This window comes from Cervus elaphus, chromosome 8, assembly GCF_910594005.1.
Source record: "Cervus elaphus chromosome 8, mCerEla1.1, whole genome shotgun sequence".
NCBI lineage: Eukaryota > Metazoa > Chordata > Mammalia > Artiodactyla > Cervidae > Cervus > Cervus elaphus.
In genome coordinates, this window is record NC_057822.1 from 10,284,956 (window position 1) to 10,307,121 (window position 22,166).

A 22,166-nucleotide genomic window follows, 5' to 3' on the forward strand; every position below is an offset into this window, starting at 1 on the left:
TTCCATGCCTCATCCTTCACCTCAACCCTCCCAAATATAATTATTTATACTTGCCTGACTTGACCTTGCTCTATAACACCTCTGGACCTTTGCACAAGCTATTCCCTCGGTGGGAGATGATCTCACCCTCTGGCTGCTTCATCAGGCAGACTTTTCTTTCACTTCCTCCAAGAAGTCTCCCTTGGTCTCCAGACTGACCTTGCCCCTAAGTGTTGTAATTGTTTACTGTTCTGCCTCCTGGTCAGGACCAGCCTACAGGAGACATCAGTAGATGTGTGTGAAATTAATAAATGAGTTGGCTCTTTTATGAAAACAGTCCAGCACATGTGGGGCTACCCCCACCCTAGTCTGCAGCATGTCCTCCCTGGGCCTAACTCTGGATTAGTATCACACTGTCCCATGCTGTTCCATCAAATAAGGGAATGAGACACAGAGGGATGCCCGAGACTCTGAAGTCACAGGAATCTGGGTTCAAATCCTGACGCTGTTGTCCAGCTGAGTGACCTTGAGCAAGCGTTGTGGCCTTTCAGAGTCTTTGTTTCCACTTTGGTAAAACAGGAATAATCCTACTTCTGCATTGCCTCATGGTGAAGCTCAAATTAGATGATGCATGTGAAACACCCAGCATTAGTCAATTAGGTGTCTTCCTCCCCCACCATGAACTTGGAAATAAAATTGCCCTCTGAGTCTCAAGCCAGTAAAATCACGCATCGCAGAGGAGAAGAGCCAGGTGGGGGAGTGAATGAGGCGAGAGATGGTTTTGTAAATGACTGAAGAGTTTTGTGAACGGTGGAAACCGCAATCAAGGTGACCCGCCTGTAATCTCAGGGAGGCAGGGCGAAGATGTGATTGAAATTGAGAAAACAGAGGCCTAATCAATTGCATTGTGCTCTATCTAAAGGGAACAGAAGGATGCACAGAAAAGGGGGTGCAAGGGAGAATTCATTCGGCTACATCAGAGGGAGGGACGGGGAGCCAGTAGACAGAGGGATTCCAGGCTCAGGCAGCTCTGGTCTCAGCTGAGGAGTCATGGGGACCGGGGGGACTCCAGGTGGCTCACTGCCCTGCTGGGCCATCATCTAAACTAAACGGATATCCAGGTACCAGGCAGAGCCCCTTGGGGGCAGACAGGAATATTCTGGTCCCCAAAAAAGACTCTAGAGACTAAGAACACTGATTTTGGAGTCAGAGGACTTGGTTCAAACCCCTGCTCTGCCATTTATGTCCTAGAATCTACTTCACTGTGCCTCAGTTTTCTTATTGGCAAAATTAAGATATAATAGCTATTTCCTCATAAGACTTTCCAAGGATTAAATGGCAGCATGCGTGTATAGGATGCCTCACATAGAGTGAATGATCTATAAATGGTAGTGACAAAGACAACTAACATGTGTTGTGCATTTTATTGCCATTTCACAGAAGAAGAAATTGAGGCTTGGCGCGATTAATAGCTTGTACAACATGACACAATTAGCAAGTGGTAGAGGTAAGATTCACAACATCACACGACAGTTCCAGAGCTGTGCTCATTGTTTGCTTACTCCATGGCAATTGGAGACACTGGGCCTCTGATTTAAACATCAGGTTCTTGTGAGTTTGGTTGGCCAGAGACCATGGCCTACTGGAAGCATTGGCCCTGAGACTTGGAGTCTGCAAAGCGAAGGCTCCCAACGCTGCGGCCACTTCTCTAAGCAGCCATTTGGCTTCTCTGCATCTTATTGCTCCAGTTCAGCCATCCCTAGCAGAGGGCTGAGCACAGGGAATGCTCCATCTGCACTGGCCACCTCATCCTGTTTCCTTTAGGTCGCTCAACTTGGGGAGTTTCCAGGGAATCCTTCTACCAATATTTAGAGACAGAAGCATCCCCTAAACATCCACTGGGGCAGACAGGATCCTTTCCCAAAACCCAGAGGTAGCAAGGTCTGGTAGACAGATCATGGGCCTTGGTTCAGATCCCAGCTCTGTCTCATATATGTGTGTGACCTTGGTACATCAGGTAATCCCTCGGCCTTAGTTTCCTTGCCTGTAAATCGGGGGCTGATCATAGAACCAGATTCAGGACTCGATTAAACAAAAAGATGACCGTAAACACATCTGGCATTCAGCTGACATCTAATAAATGAGTTATTATTATTACTATTTCTCCCGGGCCTGACTGTGAACTCCTCCAGGACAGGGACAGGTCTTGTTCAGGTCTGTGTTCCCAGGCTCCTGCCTAGCAAAGGGCCCTTCACAGAGCCAATACTTAGTCATTGTTTGCCAAGCATAGCCTTGATTCCCAGTTCCCAGACTCTTTCCCCTGGCTATTCCCTTAGTGAGTTAAGGGTCAACAACTTCTTGATGGGAGAGGTGGGAATCCTTATTCCCTGTTCTTGTTTCCACCCAGAGTCACATCAGCTGCAGGAGTTTCTCAAAGGGGGACCCAAGGGGTAGAACAAGTCTTCGCTGCACAGGTACATGTCAGGATGTTAAGTACCCCACTCCCTGTCCATTACATGCCAGCAGGAGCCCCTCCCCTCTCTGCCATCACTGTGACTAACAGAACTGCCTCCAAACCTCTCCAAAAGCCCCCTGGGGGCAGAGTTGCCCCAAGTGAAATCCAAGGAGCTAGACTCTCAGGCTTCTGCCCACCCAGCCCTACCTCTGTCCCTTCTGGGGAGCTGCAGAGGATTCACTGTGGTCCTCCCCCTGCCTCAGTGGAGGAGGCCTGAGGTTCTGCTGAGGTGCCTGTGATGAACAGTAAATCTGTTGAAATCAAGTAAAGACTTAGTGAAACCACTGCATGCAGACTGAAAGCCATATCAGTAATGAAGGGGATATTTTGATCTCCAGTTACTTGATTCTATATCCATCTCTCAGCTCATCCTAAGCTCATATGAGGATGAGATTCAGGACTTTGGGGTGTCCTAGAACACACCTTGGGTGCCCTGTGATTAGCAGGCATTAGGGCTCTCTCTAACCTCCTCCTCCTCCCAGCAGCCAAAGCAGGCCCACTCACCTCCCACTGACCACCGTCCCTCCCACAGAAAGAAATTTTCATGGCTCAAGGATTCATATGGTCACTCTTCTTATTTACAAAATCAGTAAACACAGACATGATTCAGAGAGGTGATGAGCCCTCAGCAACCCTCTCCTTCACCCTGGCTTGGACCCCAGTCATGGACAACAGCATCCACCCAGCGGGAAAGGGATCTGACAGAAATTTTTCCTGTGTTTGTAAGTTACAGACATGAGGGAATTGAGTAGGAGGTGAATTCTGGGGGTCTGGACCAGGGTGGGTTGACAGGCAGGAAAGCATGGACAGGAGGTAAGTGAGGGAAAGGATATACAATTTTATAAATAACTAGAAAAAAATCTCAGCATTTCTTTTTTGGGGGGAAGGGGCACAGGCAGGAAGACTAGAGGCATGTAGGGGCTTAAGTGGGAAGAGGAGAGATAGAGCTTGGGGCCAGAGAGGATGAGGGATGATCTCTGAGCCTCGATTTGCCCCATTTTTAAAATGAACAGGTTGCCCTAGATGAACCTAAAGCAACTTGCTTACTCTGACATGCTAGGACTCTATAGGGTTCTAGGCCTGGGGGTTTTGGGACCAGAGCCCTAGGAATAGGAAGGGGTTGGCAGGCACCCCCAGAGAGGTGGTTGATGCCCAATCAGGCTATGTCTCATCCCCAGGCTGGTACTGGGGTTCTGTGGAGGTGAAATAGTCCTCAAGGAAGGACTGAAGGTACTCGAAGGTGGGTCTCTCCTCTGGGTCCAGACGCCAGGTTTGTTCCATGACTTCATACAGGGATGCTGGGCAGCCTGGGGGGCACGGCATGTGGTAGCCATGCTCCACTTGTTCCAACACTTCGCGGTTATTCATGCCTGGAAGGTAGGGCTCTGTCAGTCAGAGGGCCTAGCCCTCTGAAGAGGCAGCTAGGAAGAAGCTCTTCCCATGACCACCTTTCCACCTCCCCATCCCCCAGCAAACCTGGGTAGGGGACTCGGCCCTTGGTGATGAGTTCAGTGAGCAGGATCCCAAAGGACCACACATCTGACTTGATAGTGAATCTGCAAAAGAGGGCAGCCTCTGGGGCTGTCCACTTGATGGGGAACTTGGTCCCTGGAGAGGTTGAGAGAGAAGGGAAAGTTAGTGAAGAAATCCCTGGGAATAGCTGGATTAAAAGAATGGCATCTTTAGGAATGGGAACCCTAAGCACAGAGGTTTCTGGGCATAACAGGAAAGACCTGGTATCTAGCCAGAACTTGCTAAGGGTCTAGTATAGTGCTGGGCACTTTGCAAACATTGTAATAATTCTCATCATAATTATAGCTAACACTCGTATAGCCTCGACCATGTGCCAGGCACTGTTTTAAGCAATTTACGTGCATTAACTCATTTTAACCTTCAGGAAAACCCTGTGAGTTTTATTACTATTTTTTTTTTTTACTAGTATTATCCCGATTGTACAGAAGAGGAAAAGGTAGCACTAAGTCGTTAATAACTTGCCCAAATCATACAGCTTCCAAGTGGCTAGGATTCAGACCTAGGCATTCTGGCTACAGCGTTTTTGCTATTACACTCTGTGGTCTTTCACTTGAGATTTATAGATGTGCCTGGCACATAGGAAGTGCTTGATAAATATCTGTTGTCTGAGTATTTTCATTGGGATTATTCACTGAGAATTCCATTGTGAGAAAAGACAGTTCCCAGAGAGGTTAAGTGACTTGCCCAAGGCCACATGGCTGGTAAATGGAGGAACTGGGTTTGAACCCAGAGTTGCCTTTTACATTATATCGGAGTTGGAGTGTCCGGGATGGTCTGGGAGGAGGCGGGGCCCCAGGGCAGCCCCTTGGTGCACTGGGGAGCTCTTGGAAGGAGGGGTGAGGCAGGGCACCTTGCTGGGGGTTGTACTCGTCATCCTCGATGAGACGGGCCAGCCCGAAGTCAGCAATCTTGCACACCAGCCGCTCCCCGACGAGGATGTTGGCTGCTCTGAGGTCACGGTGGATATAGTTCATGCGCTCCATGTAGGCCATGCCCTCAGCAACCTGGGGGCGAAGGAATAGAGAGATGAGGACACCATATTTGTGTAAGCGATCATTTGAAAAAATCCCGTTTTTCAGACTGGGACCCAAAGAGAGAGGCAGGGTCCTGCCTCAGGTCGCACAGATGGTCCAGGCATTGGGGCTGCACTTCCAGGAGCAGGCTAGGTGCTGGAGGACCCAGGGGTTTGTGGAAGATAATAGGAGGGGCTCTGAGAGATAAAGGCGGCTGTCCCAGTTTACCTGTGCTGCCATGTCCACCAAATGGGGCAGCTTCAAAGCATGACCCTCCCGGTCCTTGAGGAACTCCAGCAAGCTACCTGGGGAGAAGAACTCAGAAAATCAGCAGCAAGAAGGAGAGGGTGGGATGATTTGAGAGACTAGTATCCAAACATGTGCATTACCATATGCAAAAGAGATAACCAGTTTGATGTAGGAAGCAGGGCACCCAAACCTGGTGCTCTGTGAGGACCTGAAGGGATACGGATAGGCAGGGAGGTGGGAGGGACCTTCAGGGTGGAGGGGACACATGCATCCCTATGGCCGATTCATACTGATGCATGGCAAAAGCCATCGCAGTATTGTAAAGTAATTATCCTCCAATTAAAATGAATTAATTAAAAAGAAAGAAAGAAAGAAAAGCAGCAGTTAAGACCCTACTCCCAGCCTAGGGCCTGCCTTCTCTCGCTTGGTCCAGCCCCCTGCTCCCAGGTCTCCCACCCTAGATCTGCGTCCCCCCAACCCCACACACACACACCCACTCGGGATCCCGCCAGGTGCCTCAACCCCTCAAGGATTTCGCCCGGACCCTACTCCCACCGACAACCCTATTCTGCCCACATGTCTTGGACGGCCCCCACGAGGCTCCGCCCCCGGGCACAGACCCCGCCCAGTCTACCTTGGCCCCGCCCAAACTCCCGGTGTTTTTTTTCTCATTCTGGGGCCCCTCACTCGGTCTCTGCCCAGCGTTCCTCGTCCCTTCACAAATCGCCACCCCGGTTCCTCCCCCAGATAAACCCACCTTACACTGGGAATCCCCCCGCAAACCCCGCCTTCCCAGGCCCCGCGTGCTGACCCCGCCCCTCACCGTGGCACATGAACTCGGTCACGATGTAGATGGGCTCCTCGGACACCACCGCGTACAGCTGCACCAGCTTGTCGTGGCGCAGCAGCTTCATGATCTGCGCCTCCGCCAGGAAGGCCTTCGGGGACATGGTGCCCGGCTTCAGCGTCTTCACCGCCACCTTGGTGCTGCCGTTCCACGTGCCTGTTGGGTGGAAAGGTTTGTCTGGACCAGCTCCCTGCCGCCCCCAGACCTCGCCCCGGGCTCGGCCTGGATCCCCCACACCACCACTCCCACCCACACCCCCTCCCCCGCTCTCGGGACCTCCGTACCCAGCCACACATCCCCGAAGCAGCCGGTGCCCAGTCGGCGCTCCAGCGTGATGGAGCTGCGGCTGATTTCCCAGGCGTCCTTGGCCAGGCCCAGCGTCTGCGGCTTCATGGTGGTGCAGGCCGCAGTGAGCAGATGGCACAACCCATCGTTCACCTCTGGGCAGCGGGGCATTGGGAAGTTGAAGGTCAAAGGCGGCCAGGATGCTCCACACATTCCTCATTCCAACCCCAGCCTCCAAGACCAGTTATAAGTCACTAGAGCACAGCTGAGGGTTACAGGCCAGGGCAGAAGGCAACCCAGCCCACTGAGTAGGTGAACATGTTGGTGCCCAGGGAAGGCACCCGAGGGAGAGATGATTCCTGTAAGGATTGATGGCCTTCCCTTAAGAGGTGGCCTCCAGCTGGGCCTCCAAGGATAAGATGGGATTCTGACAGGAGGAAATGGACTTGGGAATTCCAGACAAAGGTGTGGACACGAAGCCTTTGCCCTTCCACAGACCTATGCTTGGCCTAACCAACCAAAGCAAAAACTGGGATTGGATGCTAAACTTCTCCTCCACCCTAGAGCCCATCCTCCAAGTCAGGTCCATTCAGTCTCCTACTCAGCTCAGACATTAGGCGGGGGCGCTCTCTGGCCATGCAGAGCTTCACGCCTCAGTTTCCTCTGGAAACTTACAGAGCAGGATCCTGGGCCAGGCGTCCAGACCACTTGGGTTTTAGTTCCGGTCCGGGCACAACTGTTTTGGGAGCCCCTTCCCTTCCCTGGGCACCTCAGTCGCAGCCGATTGGTTCAGGAATCTCAAACGCACGCCAGCCTGAAGGGCTGTCCTCACCAAGGTAGTGCTGCACCAGCTCCTGCACGGAATCAAACTGGGCCCTCGTGGTGATGTAGTAGCCCCCGGTGTCCAGCTTCCGGATCTTGTAATGCTTCACGTGATCGCCTCTGGCCTGGTCCCAATCCCGGATGGACAGGGAGTAGGCGCCTGTGGGCAAGGATCACCTTTGGGTCTGCTTTCCTCCTTACCACCCCTAGTCTGGGAGCCTGGGGAAGCCCAAAAGGCTGGGGACTCTGAAGTTGGATGGCCACACCCCTTGAACCCAGTCCCCGTCTTAGCTCAGCCCCTCCAACCCTGTCCCAGTCTTGGCCCTGACGCAAGCCCCACCCCACTGCTCCTGAAAGTGAAGTGAAAGTGAAAGTCGCTCAGTCGTGTCCGACTCTTTGCGTGGACTATACAGGAATTCTCCAGGCCAGAATACCGGAGAGGGTAGCCTTTCCCTTCTCCAGGGGATCTTCCCAACCCAGGGGTCGAACCCAGGTCTCCCGCATTGCAGGCAGATTCTTTACCAGTTGAGCCACAAGGGAAGCCCATTGCTCCTAGCCCCACCCAAACGGCTAGCCTGCCCCCATTGGGTGGGCAGTGCAGAACCCTCACCTTTGGTGGTCTCGCTCTCTCTAATGAGAAAGGCCCCTCGGGAGTTCCCTGGGGAGAGTAGCTGCCTCTCAGCATCCTTCCTCCCGATCTTTCCGAAGTACCACCTGTTGGGAAAGGCCATCGAGAGTCAGATACACCTGGCTCAACCCCCAACTGAGCCTCCCAGGAGAAGTCACCTCACTAGCCAAGATTTGATTTCCTCACCCATGAAATGGGGATCACACACCTGCTTTGCAGCCTGACAAGGAGGATCACAGAGCAGAGATGTAGAGAATGCCTGGCACACAGAAGTTACCCAATGAAGCTTAGGCTTCTCCTCTTCACTCTCCGGGTTTCCCTCTTAGTTATTTATTTATTTGGCTGCAAGGGATCTTCCTTTCACTGTGAAGGCTTCTCCCTAGTTGGGGCTCACACAATCTAGAGGGCGGGCTCAGTAGTTGTGTGCCAGGGCTTAGTTGCCCCCACAGCACGTGGGATCTCAGCTCCAGGACCAGGGGTCGAATCCCTGTCCCCTGCATTGGAAGGTGGATTCTTAATCACTGGACCACTAGGGAAATCTCCTCTCTGAGTGTCTCCTGAATTAAAATTGCCAGACGTCATCAGGGGGTCACTACAGTTCCTTCCATAGGCTCATTTACAGATGAGGAACTTGAGGTTCAGAGAGGAGAACTGACCTGCCCACAAGGCTAGCTGATGAGCTCTATCTAAAACCTTTGCCTCCCACCCTACTTCTTTTCCCAACATCACACGCAGTCACTCTGGTTCCTCTCTCCACATGCCCCTCAAACCCTTTCCTCATTTGGCGTCCAGGACAACACTCTTTTCTTCTACTCTTCCTTTCTTTTTTTACCCCCTTGGCCATAGAGCATGACTTGCGGGATCTTAGTTCCCTGCCCCAGGGATTGAACCCAGGCCAAGGCAGTAGTTAGGATGCTGAGTCCTAACTACTGGACCACCAGGGAAGTCCCCTTCTCCCTCTTTTGAACTGCTCCTGCCCAGTTCTGACTGCTGCTTTTCCTCCACTTTCTAAAGTCTGGATGTTGTTCTAAGTCTCAACTTCAACTGAGACCTCAAGCATTCCTGTTATCTCTTGGATATACCTCCTGGGACTGAACTGTAGCCTTGAGCCAATGGTGAGAGTACAATGGGAGGAGAGCCAAAGTGACCACAGGTGCCACAGAAGACTCAGGTGTCATTTGATCACTAAATTGGCTTATGATCATTTTGGGCTGAATTAAAAGGAGCACAGTTTTCAAATTAAGGGAGGTGGCAGTCTCAGTGAACTCTGGGACTGTCAAGCCATTCCTGGTTACTAAGCACAGTCTGGGGAACAAGGAAAGGTATTGGCGAGTAGTGTCCAGGCAGGCAGGCAGGGTGGGGAAAGGAGAAGCTGTGTAGACAGATCACATTCTCAAGTTTTTTCAATGCTCTGCCCCCTCCTTACACCGGGATCTTAGCTACTTCCTTAATCATTGACACAACAATAACGGCACCTATTCTGTGTCAGGCTCTGCTGTCTTACATGTGTGTATCCATTTCATTCTTATAACAATATTGTGAAATAAGTACTGTTATTAACCCCCATTAGACAGATGAGGAAATTGAAATACCTAGTGGTTAAGCAACTTACCCAGAGCTACACAACTCTTAAGCTCTGCTGCCAGAATAGGAACCCAAGCTGTCTGCTCTCGGGCCTGCGCTCTTAACCACAACAGCGCTCTTAACCACGACGCTGCACGGAGCACCTCTCAGAGCTTCATGACACTGCCTCTGAGATGTAGACCCCCAGACTTCTCACCTGCCTCATCACCTCTCCTCTCTTCCAAGAAGCCTCCTATCACCCTCTCCGGATGAAGGCCTTATGCCATTTGAGCTCTGAAGCCCGTCCACTGGCCTCTGCTCAGGGACACCTCTCCCCCAGCGACCAGCCCCCATCTGCCTCCTCTCCATCCCACCAGCCCCTACATGTGGCCACACTTCTTCTTTCCCCAAAGGAAACCATTCTAAGCTCTATCTTACCACCAACGTTCTGCTGTATCTCTCACCTTCCTTCACTTGAAAAAGCCCTTCACACTTGGGTCTCTGCTTCCTCACCTCCCACTCCCTCCCAGGCTCTGCTGTCTGGCCTCCACCCTGACTTCACGCGGAGGGATGTCTGACCAAGGTCAACCCTGTTGCCAAATCCAGTGGCAGCTTCTGACATTCCCTCTCTTGTTTCCTGAAACCTCCCCTCTGCCTTCTTGGTTGTTCTGACTTGGCTTGGCCTGGTCTGCCAATAGCTCCCTCTCCCTCATGTCCAGCTTTTTCCAGAGTTGGGTCCTAGGACCAGTCTCTTTCATTTTCTTCCTTCACTCCTCTGTGCAGCTCTGATGATTCTTTCCACTCTGAAGAGTCCTGAATTTCCACCCCAGCCCAGGCGTGACCTCTGCAAGAGCCACAGCCAACAAACTAAGGAATCTCAGTGATGGTTAGAAAAGGATGCCCCTTCATCTGGGCTAATGCAAGCACATGGCTTAGCATGGGCTGGGCAGTTCTCATACAAAGCATACCCAATCTAACTGCTGACCTAATTGTGAGTGTTCCCCTCCATGAATTCCACCTAACAAGCAAACCCCTCCTCATGTATCTGTACCTGTTCCTGGGTTCCCCACTTTAGCAAACAGCACCCACTTGGCTCCACAAGAAGCCTTTGGGTCACTTTGGATTCCTCTCACTTCCCACAACCCAGCAGCAAATCAGTCACCAAGTCCTCGTGACTCCTACTCTGCGGTCTCTCCAATCTCTACTTTTCCTATATATGGATGTATATGTGAAGCTAAATAAAAAGTGTTTGTGAGCCTCAGTTTCCTCATCCGTAAAATCCATAGAGAATTAAATGAATCAAGGTATATAAAGTACCTGTCACAGTATCTCAATTTCATCAGGGTATTAAAAAATGATATTTCTTTGATTCCTTAACAGAATTAATTCTAAGTAATGTCTCCTTCTATGTGTTTAGCACTTCACAGTTTTTTAAAAAGCTTGTACACTGTTGTTATCGCTGAGAGAATATGTATTTATATATGGCTTCCCTAGTGGTTCAGTTGGGAAAGAATCTGCCTCCAACGCAGGAGATCCAAGTTCAGTCCCTGGGCTGAAGGGAATGGCAACCCACTCCAGTACTCTTGCCTGGAGAATTCCATGGGCAGAGGAGCCAGGCAGGCTGCAGTCCATGGGATCGCCAAGAGTTGGACATGACTGTGCGACTAACTTTCACTTTCATATATATATAACGCTTAGCAAATGTAGCCAGACTAGCTGGGTTCAAATACCAGCTCCAGGTACTTACTAGCCATGTGAACTTGGGCAGGATATTTAATTTCTCTCTGCCTCAGTTTCCTCATTTGCAAACCAGTATAGTATTAGTTTCAGACTTTGTTAATACACAGAAAACACTCTGAATAGTGCTCAGAACAAGGTACGTGCTGGATAATATTACCAACTGTTAGTATCATCTCTCTTATCTCCTCGTATCCTCACAATGACCTTACAGGATTATAGATAAGGAGACAGGCTCAGAGTGCAGCTGCAACTTGCTCAAGAGTGGCCTTGAATCTGGACTCCAGAGCCCTGCCCTTAAGGCTGGCGTCCCCCCATCCTTACTCACTCTTCAGCCTGGATGGAGTCCACAGGGGCCACGTAGTTGCTGGGAATGTAGCCAGTGTGTCCGGAGCTAAGGGACCGAGCCTCCCACCAGTCACCCTCGCTGGAGAAACAGAACAGAGGGTTTCGTTGGCAACCTAGCCCCTGGGGCACCGTGGGGCCAGGCAGGGTCACATCAAGGATCAGGCGAACACTGGCCCTGCCAACCTCTCACCCTGAACACACCACCCCCAGGGCTTTTGCCTGTTTTGCCCCCAGCCACTGCAGCTGCCCTGGGAGATTTTTCTCCGCAGAAGGAGTATGTGTGGGGACATCTGGGCCTCCTGGCGTTCTTTTCTGGCACCTCAGCTGGGCTGGGGTTTGGGCAGGCAGTGAACAGCTAACTAGGTCACTTCCCCATTAAAAACCCCTCCAATGGCTACATTTCCTTCTTGATAAAATCCAGACTCCTCAAGATGGCTTAAAAAGCCCTGCGGAATCTATTCCCACCCAGTCCTCCAGGATCTGTTCTGCACTTCAGACTTTATGACCCTCCTATACTGAACCACTTGGTGGTTTCCAGAAGTCATCATTTAGTTTCATTCTAACTCTCTTCCTTTTTTGTTACCTCTTCTTTCAATGTCTCTTCATTTTTCTAGTCTCAGTTTAGAAATCACCTCCTACAGAAAGCCTGCCCTGATCACTGCTACCCTCGAGGCCCTGGTTGGTAGTCTTTCCGTGCCCATAGTTCCTCAGGCTTCCCCTACATAGTAGCAGTTACCCAGAGATTGTTATTGTCATGTCTCCTTCTCCAGTTAGACTGGCATTTCCTGAGGACAAGGACCAGGTAAGATTCCTCTCTGGGTCCTGAGCTGGGGGGCCCTGATCACTTACGTGTTGTTCAGGATATGGAACTTCTCGCCCTTGGTGAAGGTGAGATCGTCCTCCGTTCGGGCCTCATAGTCATAAAGGGCGATGAACATGGTCACCCCAACCCCTGCAGAGCCAGGGTTACTCATCAGAGGGCCCCCCAGAGGCTGCACCCCCAGAGTCCTGTTCCCCATACAGGCGCTCTGCCTCCCTACTGTGACAGTGCCCTGGAGCTCAAAGGTCTTTGGAATCCAGTGGATTTCTGATTTGGACCTCATGGATTCAGGACACACACCATTGAGCTCATCCCTCCTCCCTTGGGGGCTCCCTGGGAGTCCCTTCTGCTCTCCCCCACCAAGCAGACATCCCACTGGTAACTGTCTTCAGAGACCTTTTGTCAGACGGGGAACAGAGCTCTGTCTGCCCCTCAGATGGGGGTTTCTGAGGGTAGGGCTGGACGCACTCCCTCAGACTGGACGCTAAAAGCAGGGCTGTGTCTCCCAAGTCATCCTGGAGGTTACGAAGGACAAGGCCAAGTCTCTCCTCCCCCGAGGTCCTGCGAGGGTCCAGTCAGTGCCTGCCTCCAGCCCCCTGGACTCACCTGAGATGCCCCGGATGGTGCCCGCATCAAGGAAGGTGGAGCTGGCGGGCTGAGGGGAGAAGCTGTTGTAGTTGGGGATGTGGGGAAAGGAAGATGTAGGCCGGCTCTGAGTAGGGTCGGGGCCATAGCGGTCTGCAGCCCCATAGCTCCTGAAGTCCCCTTCTAGGCTACCATCCTCCTTGGCCCCCGGCTCCAGCTTCTTGCAGAACACACAGCCCATGCCAGGTGCCCTGCTATAGAAGGGGGGCATGCTTCACTCGGGGGTCCCTGTGAAACCTGCCACCCTAGGAACACGTGCACGCACACTGACATACACGCACACAGGCGTGCAGCTGCCTTGCTCAGGCCTGGGGGGAGGGGGTCCTCCCCAAGTGGAGGGATAAAGGGGGGCGGGGTCACCATTCCGTCCACCCCTACAGCTGCTTTAGTGTTTCTGGAGAGTATGTATCTCCTCTACGGGACTGGTTTTCTGTTTCGGGATGTTTCTGTGTTTATTTATATGTTTTTGCCTCCTATTGCTTCAGTGTGTTGGGTTTCTATGACCCCCTCAGAGTGCTTGTGTGTGTATCTTTCTTGTGTCTCTGAGTATTTGTGAGTTTGCTTGTGGGTGCGTGTCTTTGTGTGTGTCTGGGCAGCTCTTTGTGAATGTCTGTGTCTCTGTGTATGTGAGTGTGTGGACGTTCTTGTGTGAAACGACTCTGTGTGCTCATGTCTGTTGGAGTGTGTCCATATGCACACGTTTCTGTGTCAGCATGGGTGTGTGTGTCTGTGTTTGCAGGCGTGTGTGAGTGAGTGCGTCTGTGTGTCATGACCATGCGTGTGGCCCTGTGTGGGAGTACTTGTGCCTGTCTGCGTGTGTGTATCTGTGTGTGCAGGTCTGCATCAGTCCGTGTGGGTATGTGCGTGTCCGTGCGTGTGCGCATGTCTGTGTGTCGATGCGTGTTTGTGTGTGAGTGCGTGTGAGGGCTGTGTGCCTGCACCTGGAGAGTCCCTGCAGAGGGGGATCAAGGCCATTTCCTGTCGTGGGTCCAGCCTCTGGCCTTTCAAGCTGCCTCACTCTGGCTCCCCCATCTGTTACCTAGCAACAGGGCCCTTGTAGGAGGAAGGGGCTGTGAGGAATTGTGGGGCCCAGAGAGGCCACCGCCACCCCATTTCCTGACCCGGGGAGCCCTCAGCCCCCACTCACCCCTCAGGCCCCTACTCCTGCGTCAGTGGGGCTGCGGCATGGTCCTTGGGAGGGGCCGGAGACCTGAGGGCGAGACAGAGGACACGGAAGATGAAGTCCCTGCCAGGCTTCTGGCGGCCAGATGCCCAAGCCCGTCCTCTCCAGGGAAGCCAGGGGCCTGGGCTCTGCCCCGACAGGACTCCTCCTTCCTTTTCGTCCTGGCCTCCATGGCTCATTTAAACATCCACCCTCACACAAGACCCACCACCCACGCCAGCCCTCTCACACTCATCTCCACCTGACACATTAGCACATGAGCAGCAGAGTCACACGCAACACACACACACACCCCTGCGTGAGCGGGCTCAGCAGCACCACCACACAGCAACACAACTAAGCCACATGAGCCCAAGCCCCGGTGCACGGTAGCGTGCACACATGCACATGCACACAGGTTGCCCGCTCAGGCTAACAGACTCGTACACTCACGTATGCACATCTCTGGGTTAGACCCAGGTCTCTGTCAGCCCTGTTCAGTTCCCCCTAGGCCTCTGATCACTGTCTTCTAAAACCAAGCCCTCCCTCTGGGCTCTGCCTTGGCACCCATCCTGGTCTGGGTAAACCCCAGCAACCCCAGGACTACATTGAGTAGCCGAGGGAAGGAGGACTCCTACCTCCAGAGCTTGTTCCACACCACGGAAAGGCCCAAGTCCGAAGTCAGGACCACCAGGTCTGACTTGGGGTGCCCCCAAGGGAGCCAAGGCTTTCCTGGTAGCTGTGTCCTCTGAGTGACAAGGCAGGCAGGTCATTGAGCAAGGGCTCTCCACGCCCTGCCAGAAACTCCGCCATTGCAACACTTAGAGAGGAACTGCCGGGGAAAGGGCTCGACTTCCTCAGATGTGAGCTCCAGGGTGGGGCCAACCCAGTGTGCCTTCGTTTCTCCCAGAGGACCCTCGGGACAGGTGTCCCGCCTTGCCTTTCTTGACTCCGGACTCCTGAGTCTGGTTCCCTTTATGGATATCCCCCCCTCCTCTCTATGGGTCCAGTCCCACCTGTCCAGCCAGCACTACTCACCTCTTCCAGGAAGCCTTCCTGGATCCACCAGATCTAGCTGCTTGGCTGATGGCCCTGTCACATCAGTGCCTTGTGACCCCCGCTCTAGACCCACCAGCCTGTCTCATGCTCCGCTGCAGCCGTTCTCCCGTGTATGTGTAGGGGGTGACACCCATGTGGTGAACTACGAGGCGGGCTGTGGTTTGAGCTCTAAAATAGCCCCTGTTCACCAAGCCATTGCCGAGATCTTCGCCTCAGACCTCAGGACCCCTCCCCTGGGGTGAAGCCACTGTCTGAAGGGCTCCAAGGTGCTACAGGGCTGGTGAGGCTCACGGAGAGTATAGACACAGGGGTGGAGGAGGGGCATCTCCAGCCAAGGGAGGGGATTTCAGGCACTCAGGGGACGGATGGGGGTAAGAGGAAAACACAACCTACAGGGTGAGAATGGAGGTCTTCTCACAGGAAGACACGCACACACCTCAGACGGCACACAGCCGTGCCAACACATTCTCAGACACCCCCGTCACCTCGGCTACACAACAGAGCCTCACATGGAGTCTCTGAGCTCCTCTGTACAGATTCACAGACATAGACATCTAGGAATAGACACACACCTTCAGCCTTCACCCATCTACACACACACACACACAGCCTCTCCCATTACAGCCTTCCTCTATGTCAGCCACTGCATTAAACACTTTATACATATTACCTCAGCTTATTCTCACGACAACTCTACAAGGTTAAGTATTATTATTAATGCTAAGGCACCCAAGGCACAGAGTGGTTTAGAAACTTGCTCAAGGCCACACAGATGAGGTATCCTGGCGTTTGGTTCCAGGATCTGAACCACTTCTCTCCATTGCCTGGTCACAGACACAGAGGATTCCAGCCATTCCTTCAAGCACACACAGGTGTAATGAGCCTCCACCAGGAAACCCAGAGATATATGCAGTCTTCCTCTCCCCCAGTCACAGACCCACACAGAGCTCCTCTCAATACGAGTTTCAAACTTACACGATCTCTTGAGTCCCCACTTAGACATGATGCCGCCACTGCCAACAATACACAGGTATATGTTACCCCCATCTTTAAAAATCAGCCTAAGAGGATCCCTGAATTCTGCAAACCTGGAATGGGGAGGGGGTTCAGAGACCCTCCAAGAAGGAGGCAGAGGGAGAGCCCTGGCAAGGCTGATGGCGTGGGCAGCGGGGGCAGGGGTGAGGGTGTGTTGGTATCGGTTTAGTTCAGTTCAGTCGCTCAGTCGTGTCCGTGCTGGTACACTGACTCTTAAAAGAAACAGGGGAATAAAAAGGCCCAGATTTGTAGCATTTGCTGATTTCCATGGTGTAAATATTCCCACCATGGCCGATTTCAAGTTACCGAAGTGACTTGCTAAATGCTGGGCTGGAAAGAGATTTGCAGAATCAGCTCCCCAGGGCCGGTACTAGGTAGCTGGCTCCAGCACACCACTGCCGGAAAGAAACAAAGAGACAAACAGAGACTGAAATGAGAGGCAGCGAGACAGAGGGGGACAGAGGCTGAGAAACAGAGGGGTAGAGACAGAACGAAAGAGAAAAGAGAAAGGGAACACGGAGGGTCCTCTCTGCTTGGCATCTGCATGAAAACAGCCCCCAGGAATCTTTGTCCTCCTAGCTCTCATCTTAGCTACAAGCTACCAATGCCTAGGAGCATAATTTGACTTCCTAGAAATCTGGGGAAGCGGGTGGGGAGGCGACAACTATTAGTTTTAAAACGCTAATGTATTAAACACCTACTCTGTGCCTGGGGCTTCCCTGGTGGCTCAGACCGTAAAGAATCCACCTGAAATTCAGGAGACCTGGGTTCCATCCCTGGGTTGGGAAGATCCCCTGGAGAAGGGAATGGCCACCCACTACAGTATTCTGGCCTGGACAATTCCATGGACAGAGGAGCCTGACAGGCTACAGTCCCTGGGACTGCAAAGAGTCGGACACGACTGAGCGACTTTCACTTCTCTTCACTTCGCTTCACCCTGTGCCTGGCACAATGCCAAGCAAGTCCCATGATTGATCTTATTTAGTGACCCTATGAGGTAGGTTTTATTATTACCCCTATTTTACAGATAAGGAAACCAAGTCACAAAGGTGTTAAATAACTTCCCAAAGACTACCTACACAGCGAATAAGGGGAAGCTAAAACACAACCCCAATCAATTTGGCTCCAACGTCCATCATAAGCACTGCTGTATTTTGAAGTCCTCGTGAAATCAATACAGTATGTACCTTCATGAGCCCTCACAGAGTGCCAAGCCCCGTGCTACACACCCTGAATCCTCATTACAGCCCAGCGCGGGGGAAGTGACCTGCCCAGGGTCTGTCAGCAACCACCAATTTTCAATAGCCCTTAGAATCTGAATCCAGGTCTCTCTTGTCATAGCACCGATATAGTTTGCCTGCTTACAAAGGGAGCGGCTCAGAGACCCGCCACAAGCGTTCTGGTTACTGCAGGGACTTGAGTCTGTTAATAAACAGGCCTCTTGAACATCTGGTTGACAGGAGTTGGCTTCCAAAGTCTGATCTGGGTCAAAATCAGGCTGTGGATGTCAGAGCTGAGGTCCAATCCTGGACCATGGTGTTCCCACCTTCAGCATCTCCCCCTCTGTGTGGCCCTCCCGAGTTTTGGGGCCTTGGTTGAATGACATCAGCCTTCTGAGCCTCTGTTTTTGCATCTCTATCTTCTGTGCAGTTGTTGGGAAGGCTCTTGGCCAGTGTAATTAAGGGAGGCTGAGAACCACAAGCAGCAAAGCTAGAAGGGCCCCCAGGGATGATTTATCAGTCTACCTCTCTCTTGTGTGGAGAGGGGAAGTGAGTTGCTGGAGGTCAAACAGCCAGACCTGGGATTCAAAGCCAGGACTATCAATTCATGTACAGAATTCTGTTTCCAGCTGTGCTCTCCAAAGCCTGAGCAGAGGGGTCATGCTCTCCCTGATTGGTGAATGTCATATTTCCTACCCAGTCCCTGGACAACTGATCATACCACCCCTGCCATATATATGGCTGCTGGCCACAAAGCGGAGAACCTGTCCACCTCCCACCCCTCCTCCCGGACATAGGAGCCCCATATGCACCCATCCTTTCTTGAGGTCTATACTTGCCAACAGCACATCAGGGCTTTGATGTAGACACAGGATGTCCTGTTCCCCCCTGACTTCTGCCAAGTATCTGTGGGATCTGGAGACTGATTTCGGCTCAAATTCTACCCGACTTGAGACATTGGGCAGGTCGCTTCACTTCTCGCTGAGCTGCAGTTTCTTTGCCTAGAAAATAGGAATCTAAATCTCTGCCTCCTGGGGTTGCTCCTGAGCCTCAATTGCGGTCAAGCCCCTAAAAGCACCGGGTGCACTGTAGTTGCTCTGTGAACTTTCACTTCTGATCCCTTCCCTTGAGGAAGCCCCCTCCAAGGCCGAGGGAGGAGACGTGATGGGGCAGAGAAGAAAGAGAAGTGCTCGGGGTGAGGTAGGAGGGCTGAGCTGGCCCAGCCGCCTGGGGGATTTCACCAAAAGGGAACTGGGACTGAACAGGCACAGGAAACCACCATCCAGCAAGAGTTCCGGCTTCTCCTCAGGGCTTCAGGCTGGCCCGGTGGGCAGGCCCAAGTCTCAGGCTCCCTGCAGCCCATCCCTCACCAAGGCCTGGCCCCTCTGATGAAGGCTTCCATTCCTCACTGAGACCTTCCACCCCTCCCTGGTTTTAGTGCCCTTCCCGAGCCTCCATCTCCCTCACTGAGGCCTTCATCTCTCATAGAACCTCCAACCATCTCACATCACTCAGGCCTTATCACCCCCACCCCTAACACCCAGGGGCTAAGAAGACAAAGCCGGCTCTGATTCTATCACTCTGGTAAGGCCAGTGTGTGGGGGTGAGGGAGGGGCCACACTAGCTTTCCCGTCCGCAGGGTCCTCACCGTGTCAGCTGAATTTTCTCCACTTCTTGTTGGTAAAAGTGTTTTCTCATCGGTTGCTGAAAACCTACCCACTAGCCTCTAAAATAGAGATCTTGAGGGACCTGAGATTCTTGGGGGATGGAAAGCCATGAGTTGGTCCAGGGTGAACTGACGGAGTAGGAGTCTGAATTTCACAGCGCGGCCAGACAGGAAGTCCCCTTCCCCAGGTCCGGTCAGAGGCCAGCCTGGGTGACTGTGCAGGAAGGGCCCTGGGTCCTCTTTCCCCCGCCCTGGGGTCCCCCTGCCCATCCTCCCAAGGTCTGGCCACTTCCTTTGCCACATCAGCCCCAGGTGGCTGCAGAGAACACCCAAACACCCACACACATGCTCACACGCTCAAGCTCATTCACTCACAGCCCAAACCATACTCACAAACACTCTCCACCCTCCCTCACAGCTTCACACCCACTGGGAAGCAAGAACCAGCCACACAGCCCAGGAAACCCATATGTTTTTTCACCACTGCCCCCCTGGCTCCCCTCTCCTCTCCAGAGGGCAATGGAATTTGGTCGGGATGAGGAGAGAATGTAGGCTTCAGTTCTGTCTACATCCTTCACCACATCAGGGACAGGATACCCCGGCTTCTGGGTCCCTACTGCTGACCTGTCAGTTATTCACTCCCGAACCTCCATCTTCCCATCTGAGAAGTGGGAACAGAGCCTCGCTCTCCCACCACCACACTCACAGATGGAAGGATGTCAAAAGACTCAGGGATCACTGGTTTCAATAAAACGAAGTTTCAGGTCTTCCCTGGCAGTCCAGAGGTTAAGACTCCACGCTTCCAATGCAGGAGGCATGGGTTCAATCCTTGGTTGGGGAACTAAGATCCCACATGTGGCACAGCATGGCCAAACATTTTTTTTTAAATAAAACAGTTAAAAAAAGAAAACAAAGTTGCAATAAAATGCATATTCTTGAACTTTGCATTATTTGGAATTGAGAAGAGCAAAACTTGCTGACAAACCAGTGTTTATACCATAAACACACACACACAAAAAATCACCAAAAAAAAAGAAAAGGCGGGGGGAGGGTCAAGGACAGTCTCAAACTGGCTGACTTTCCCAGTATGGGGCCTCAACAGACCCACAAATATTTATTTTATAAGAAGTCACCTGTGTTTTTGTCCCTGGAGGCCCTGTCAGGCTTTCTGGTCCAGCTCTATGCTTATGAGAAACTGAAGAGGCTACCCCCAAGACACCGGGTGGGGTGGGGGATGGGGGTGGGAGAAACTGCTTACTGCACCCGAGTCCCACGACTGGGGATAAGCTGGGGGGTGGAAGCTGGGTAGGGGCAGGGGTAATTTCCTACATAATGCAAATGAGGAAATTAAGGCCCAGAGAGGGCCCATAATTTGCCTAAAGTCACACAGCAATCAAGGTTCCAGTCTGGCTAAGACCCTGAGACTGCAGATCTCCCGCCGCCCCGATCCCTGAACACTTGCACATCGTCGCCTTACTTCTCTGCCCCACAGCTCGCCCCCAACTAAGGACTCAAAATGGGGGCGGGGGAGGGGCCCACAGAGGGCAGCGCGGGCGTCGAGCCCCGCGGCTGCCCAGCGCAGGGCTCAGTCCCTCCGCCCTCTTGTAACCGTGGAGACAGCCCCTCCCGGCAATCGCGGTCAAAGGCAGGATTTCCGTCGGGGCGGCCAGCAATTCCCGGATCCCGAGAGGAACGTGGACCGAGATCACCGCTGCGGGCGGGGAGGGGGCACCCAGAGAGGCCCATCCCTGCCGAGGGCGGGGACTTCCCCAGGAAACCTGGACCCACGCCTCCTGCGCGTTGCAGGAGTCCCCTCGCCAGCCGGGACCCGCCCACCTGTGCGGGGCTGCAGCGTCTAGGGGGGCGCTTGTGATAGCCTCCCCTCCCCTCCCGGCCGCTGGCTTCACCCCACCTCCGACTTCCGCTGATTTCGGATAGAGAGACTTCCTGGACCCTCGGGATTGCGATCCACATTCCGCGTCCTCCAGCAACGGTTTTCCTTGACTCCTTTCTGGCAGACTCCCTCCCCGCCCACCTAAAAGTCGTTCCTCTCTTCCAGACCCCTCAGGTTCTCCCCAGATTCTCACTTTAAAGGTCCCTTTTAGTTTCTCAACCCAGATCCTTTTGGGGATCCCCCCAGTTTCCCTCTTCCGACTCAGCCCTTTCCCAATTTCGTCTCTGCAGGTTCCCACCAGATCTTTTTTGGGGGGCGGGTCCTTTTAGTCTCCTTTCCCCGCGTTCCCTCAGCCCTCTCCCCAAATTGTATCAGTTTTTCACTCTCCAGGGTCTCTCCGTTTTCCTTCTTATGTCCTTTTCGGGGTGAGGTCCCTTTGGCCTTCTACTCCCTCAGCTCTCCTCCCCAAGTTTAGGGCTTCCTCTCCGCACCCCACGTCCCCCTTTCTTCCTAACCACGAAGGGGTTGGGGGCGGGGCACCGCCGGCCCTTCCAGCTCCCCCGACGGCTCCTACCTGGTCCCAGGCGAAACCGCTTCTGACTGACCCTGAGGCTAGCCGGCCGGGGCTCCCAGCAGCCACGAGTGCCGAAAGGGGTGGGGGCGAGCAAACGGGGGTGCTGCCCGCCTCTGACCGCGGTCCCCCTCTGGTCAGGGAGGAGGAAGCCGCCTCGTCGGACTTCTCTTATTGCAGAGGCGGCGGCGCGCGCGGTGGCGGTGGCGACGGGGAGAATTTGCAGTCACGCCCCAGCCCCAAGCCAGCTGCCCGGCGGCAGCGGGGAGGGGCCCTCACATCCCAGGCCCTCCCGCCCCCGCTTCCCACCTCCCCGGAGTTACCGCTGCTCAGCTTTCCCAGGCCTCTCCCCGCCCACCCTTGACCCCACCCCAGCACCTCTCTGCTGACCTGAACTCTTAGCATAGACTTCCCTGAGACCCCCTTCAAAGTGGCAGGCTCCTCACACCCAGAAGCACCTGCTCATTTAGAATTATTGCATTTGAGGTTAAGAGGGGGCATTTCTCTACCACTGCTCGGCCCTCTGGCCTTTGCAGCTGTGGAGGACCACACGGGGACAGGCCTTAACCCAAATT

General features: G+C 53.2%; 1 protein-coding gene across 9 annotated transcripts; it reads right to left on the reverse strand.

The window, feature by feature from the left end:
• Window positions 1-1,384: 1,384 nt before the first annotated feature.
• On the reverse strand, window positions 1,385-21,816 carry FGR (FGR proto-oncogene, Src family tyrosine kinase). Of its 9 annotated transcripts, none has more exons than XM_043909416.1 (13): window positions 21,595-21,816; window positions 14,132-14,194; window positions 12,946-13,175; window positions 12,369-12,471; window positions 11,500-11,598; window positions 7,854-7,957; window positions 7,254-7,403; window positions 6,421-6,576; window positions 6,113-6,292; window positions 5,269-5,345; window positions 4,878-5,031; window positions 3,971-4,102; window positions 1,385-3,864 (listed from the first exon to the last, which is right to left on the reverse strand). In XM_043909416.1, exons 3-13 carry the CDS (start codon window positions 13,163-13,165, stop codon window positions 3,656-3,658), a joined length of 1,584 nt encoding a protein of 527 aa, XP_043765351.1. In that variant the 5' UTR covers window positions 13,166-13,175; window positions 14,132-14,194; window positions 21,595-21,816; the 3' UTR covers window positions 1,385-3,655. The 9 variants fall into 9 exon arrangements, with proteins under 9 accessions (XP_043765351.1, XP_043765348.1, XP_043765350.1 ...); XM_043909413.1 differs by having other exon boundaries at window positions 12,946-13,178; XM_043909415.1 differs by lacking the exon at window positions 21,595-21,816 and adding an exon at window positions 21,039-21,095 and having other exon boundaries at window positions 12,946-13,178.
• Window positions 21,817-22,166: the final 350 nt, after the last annotated feature.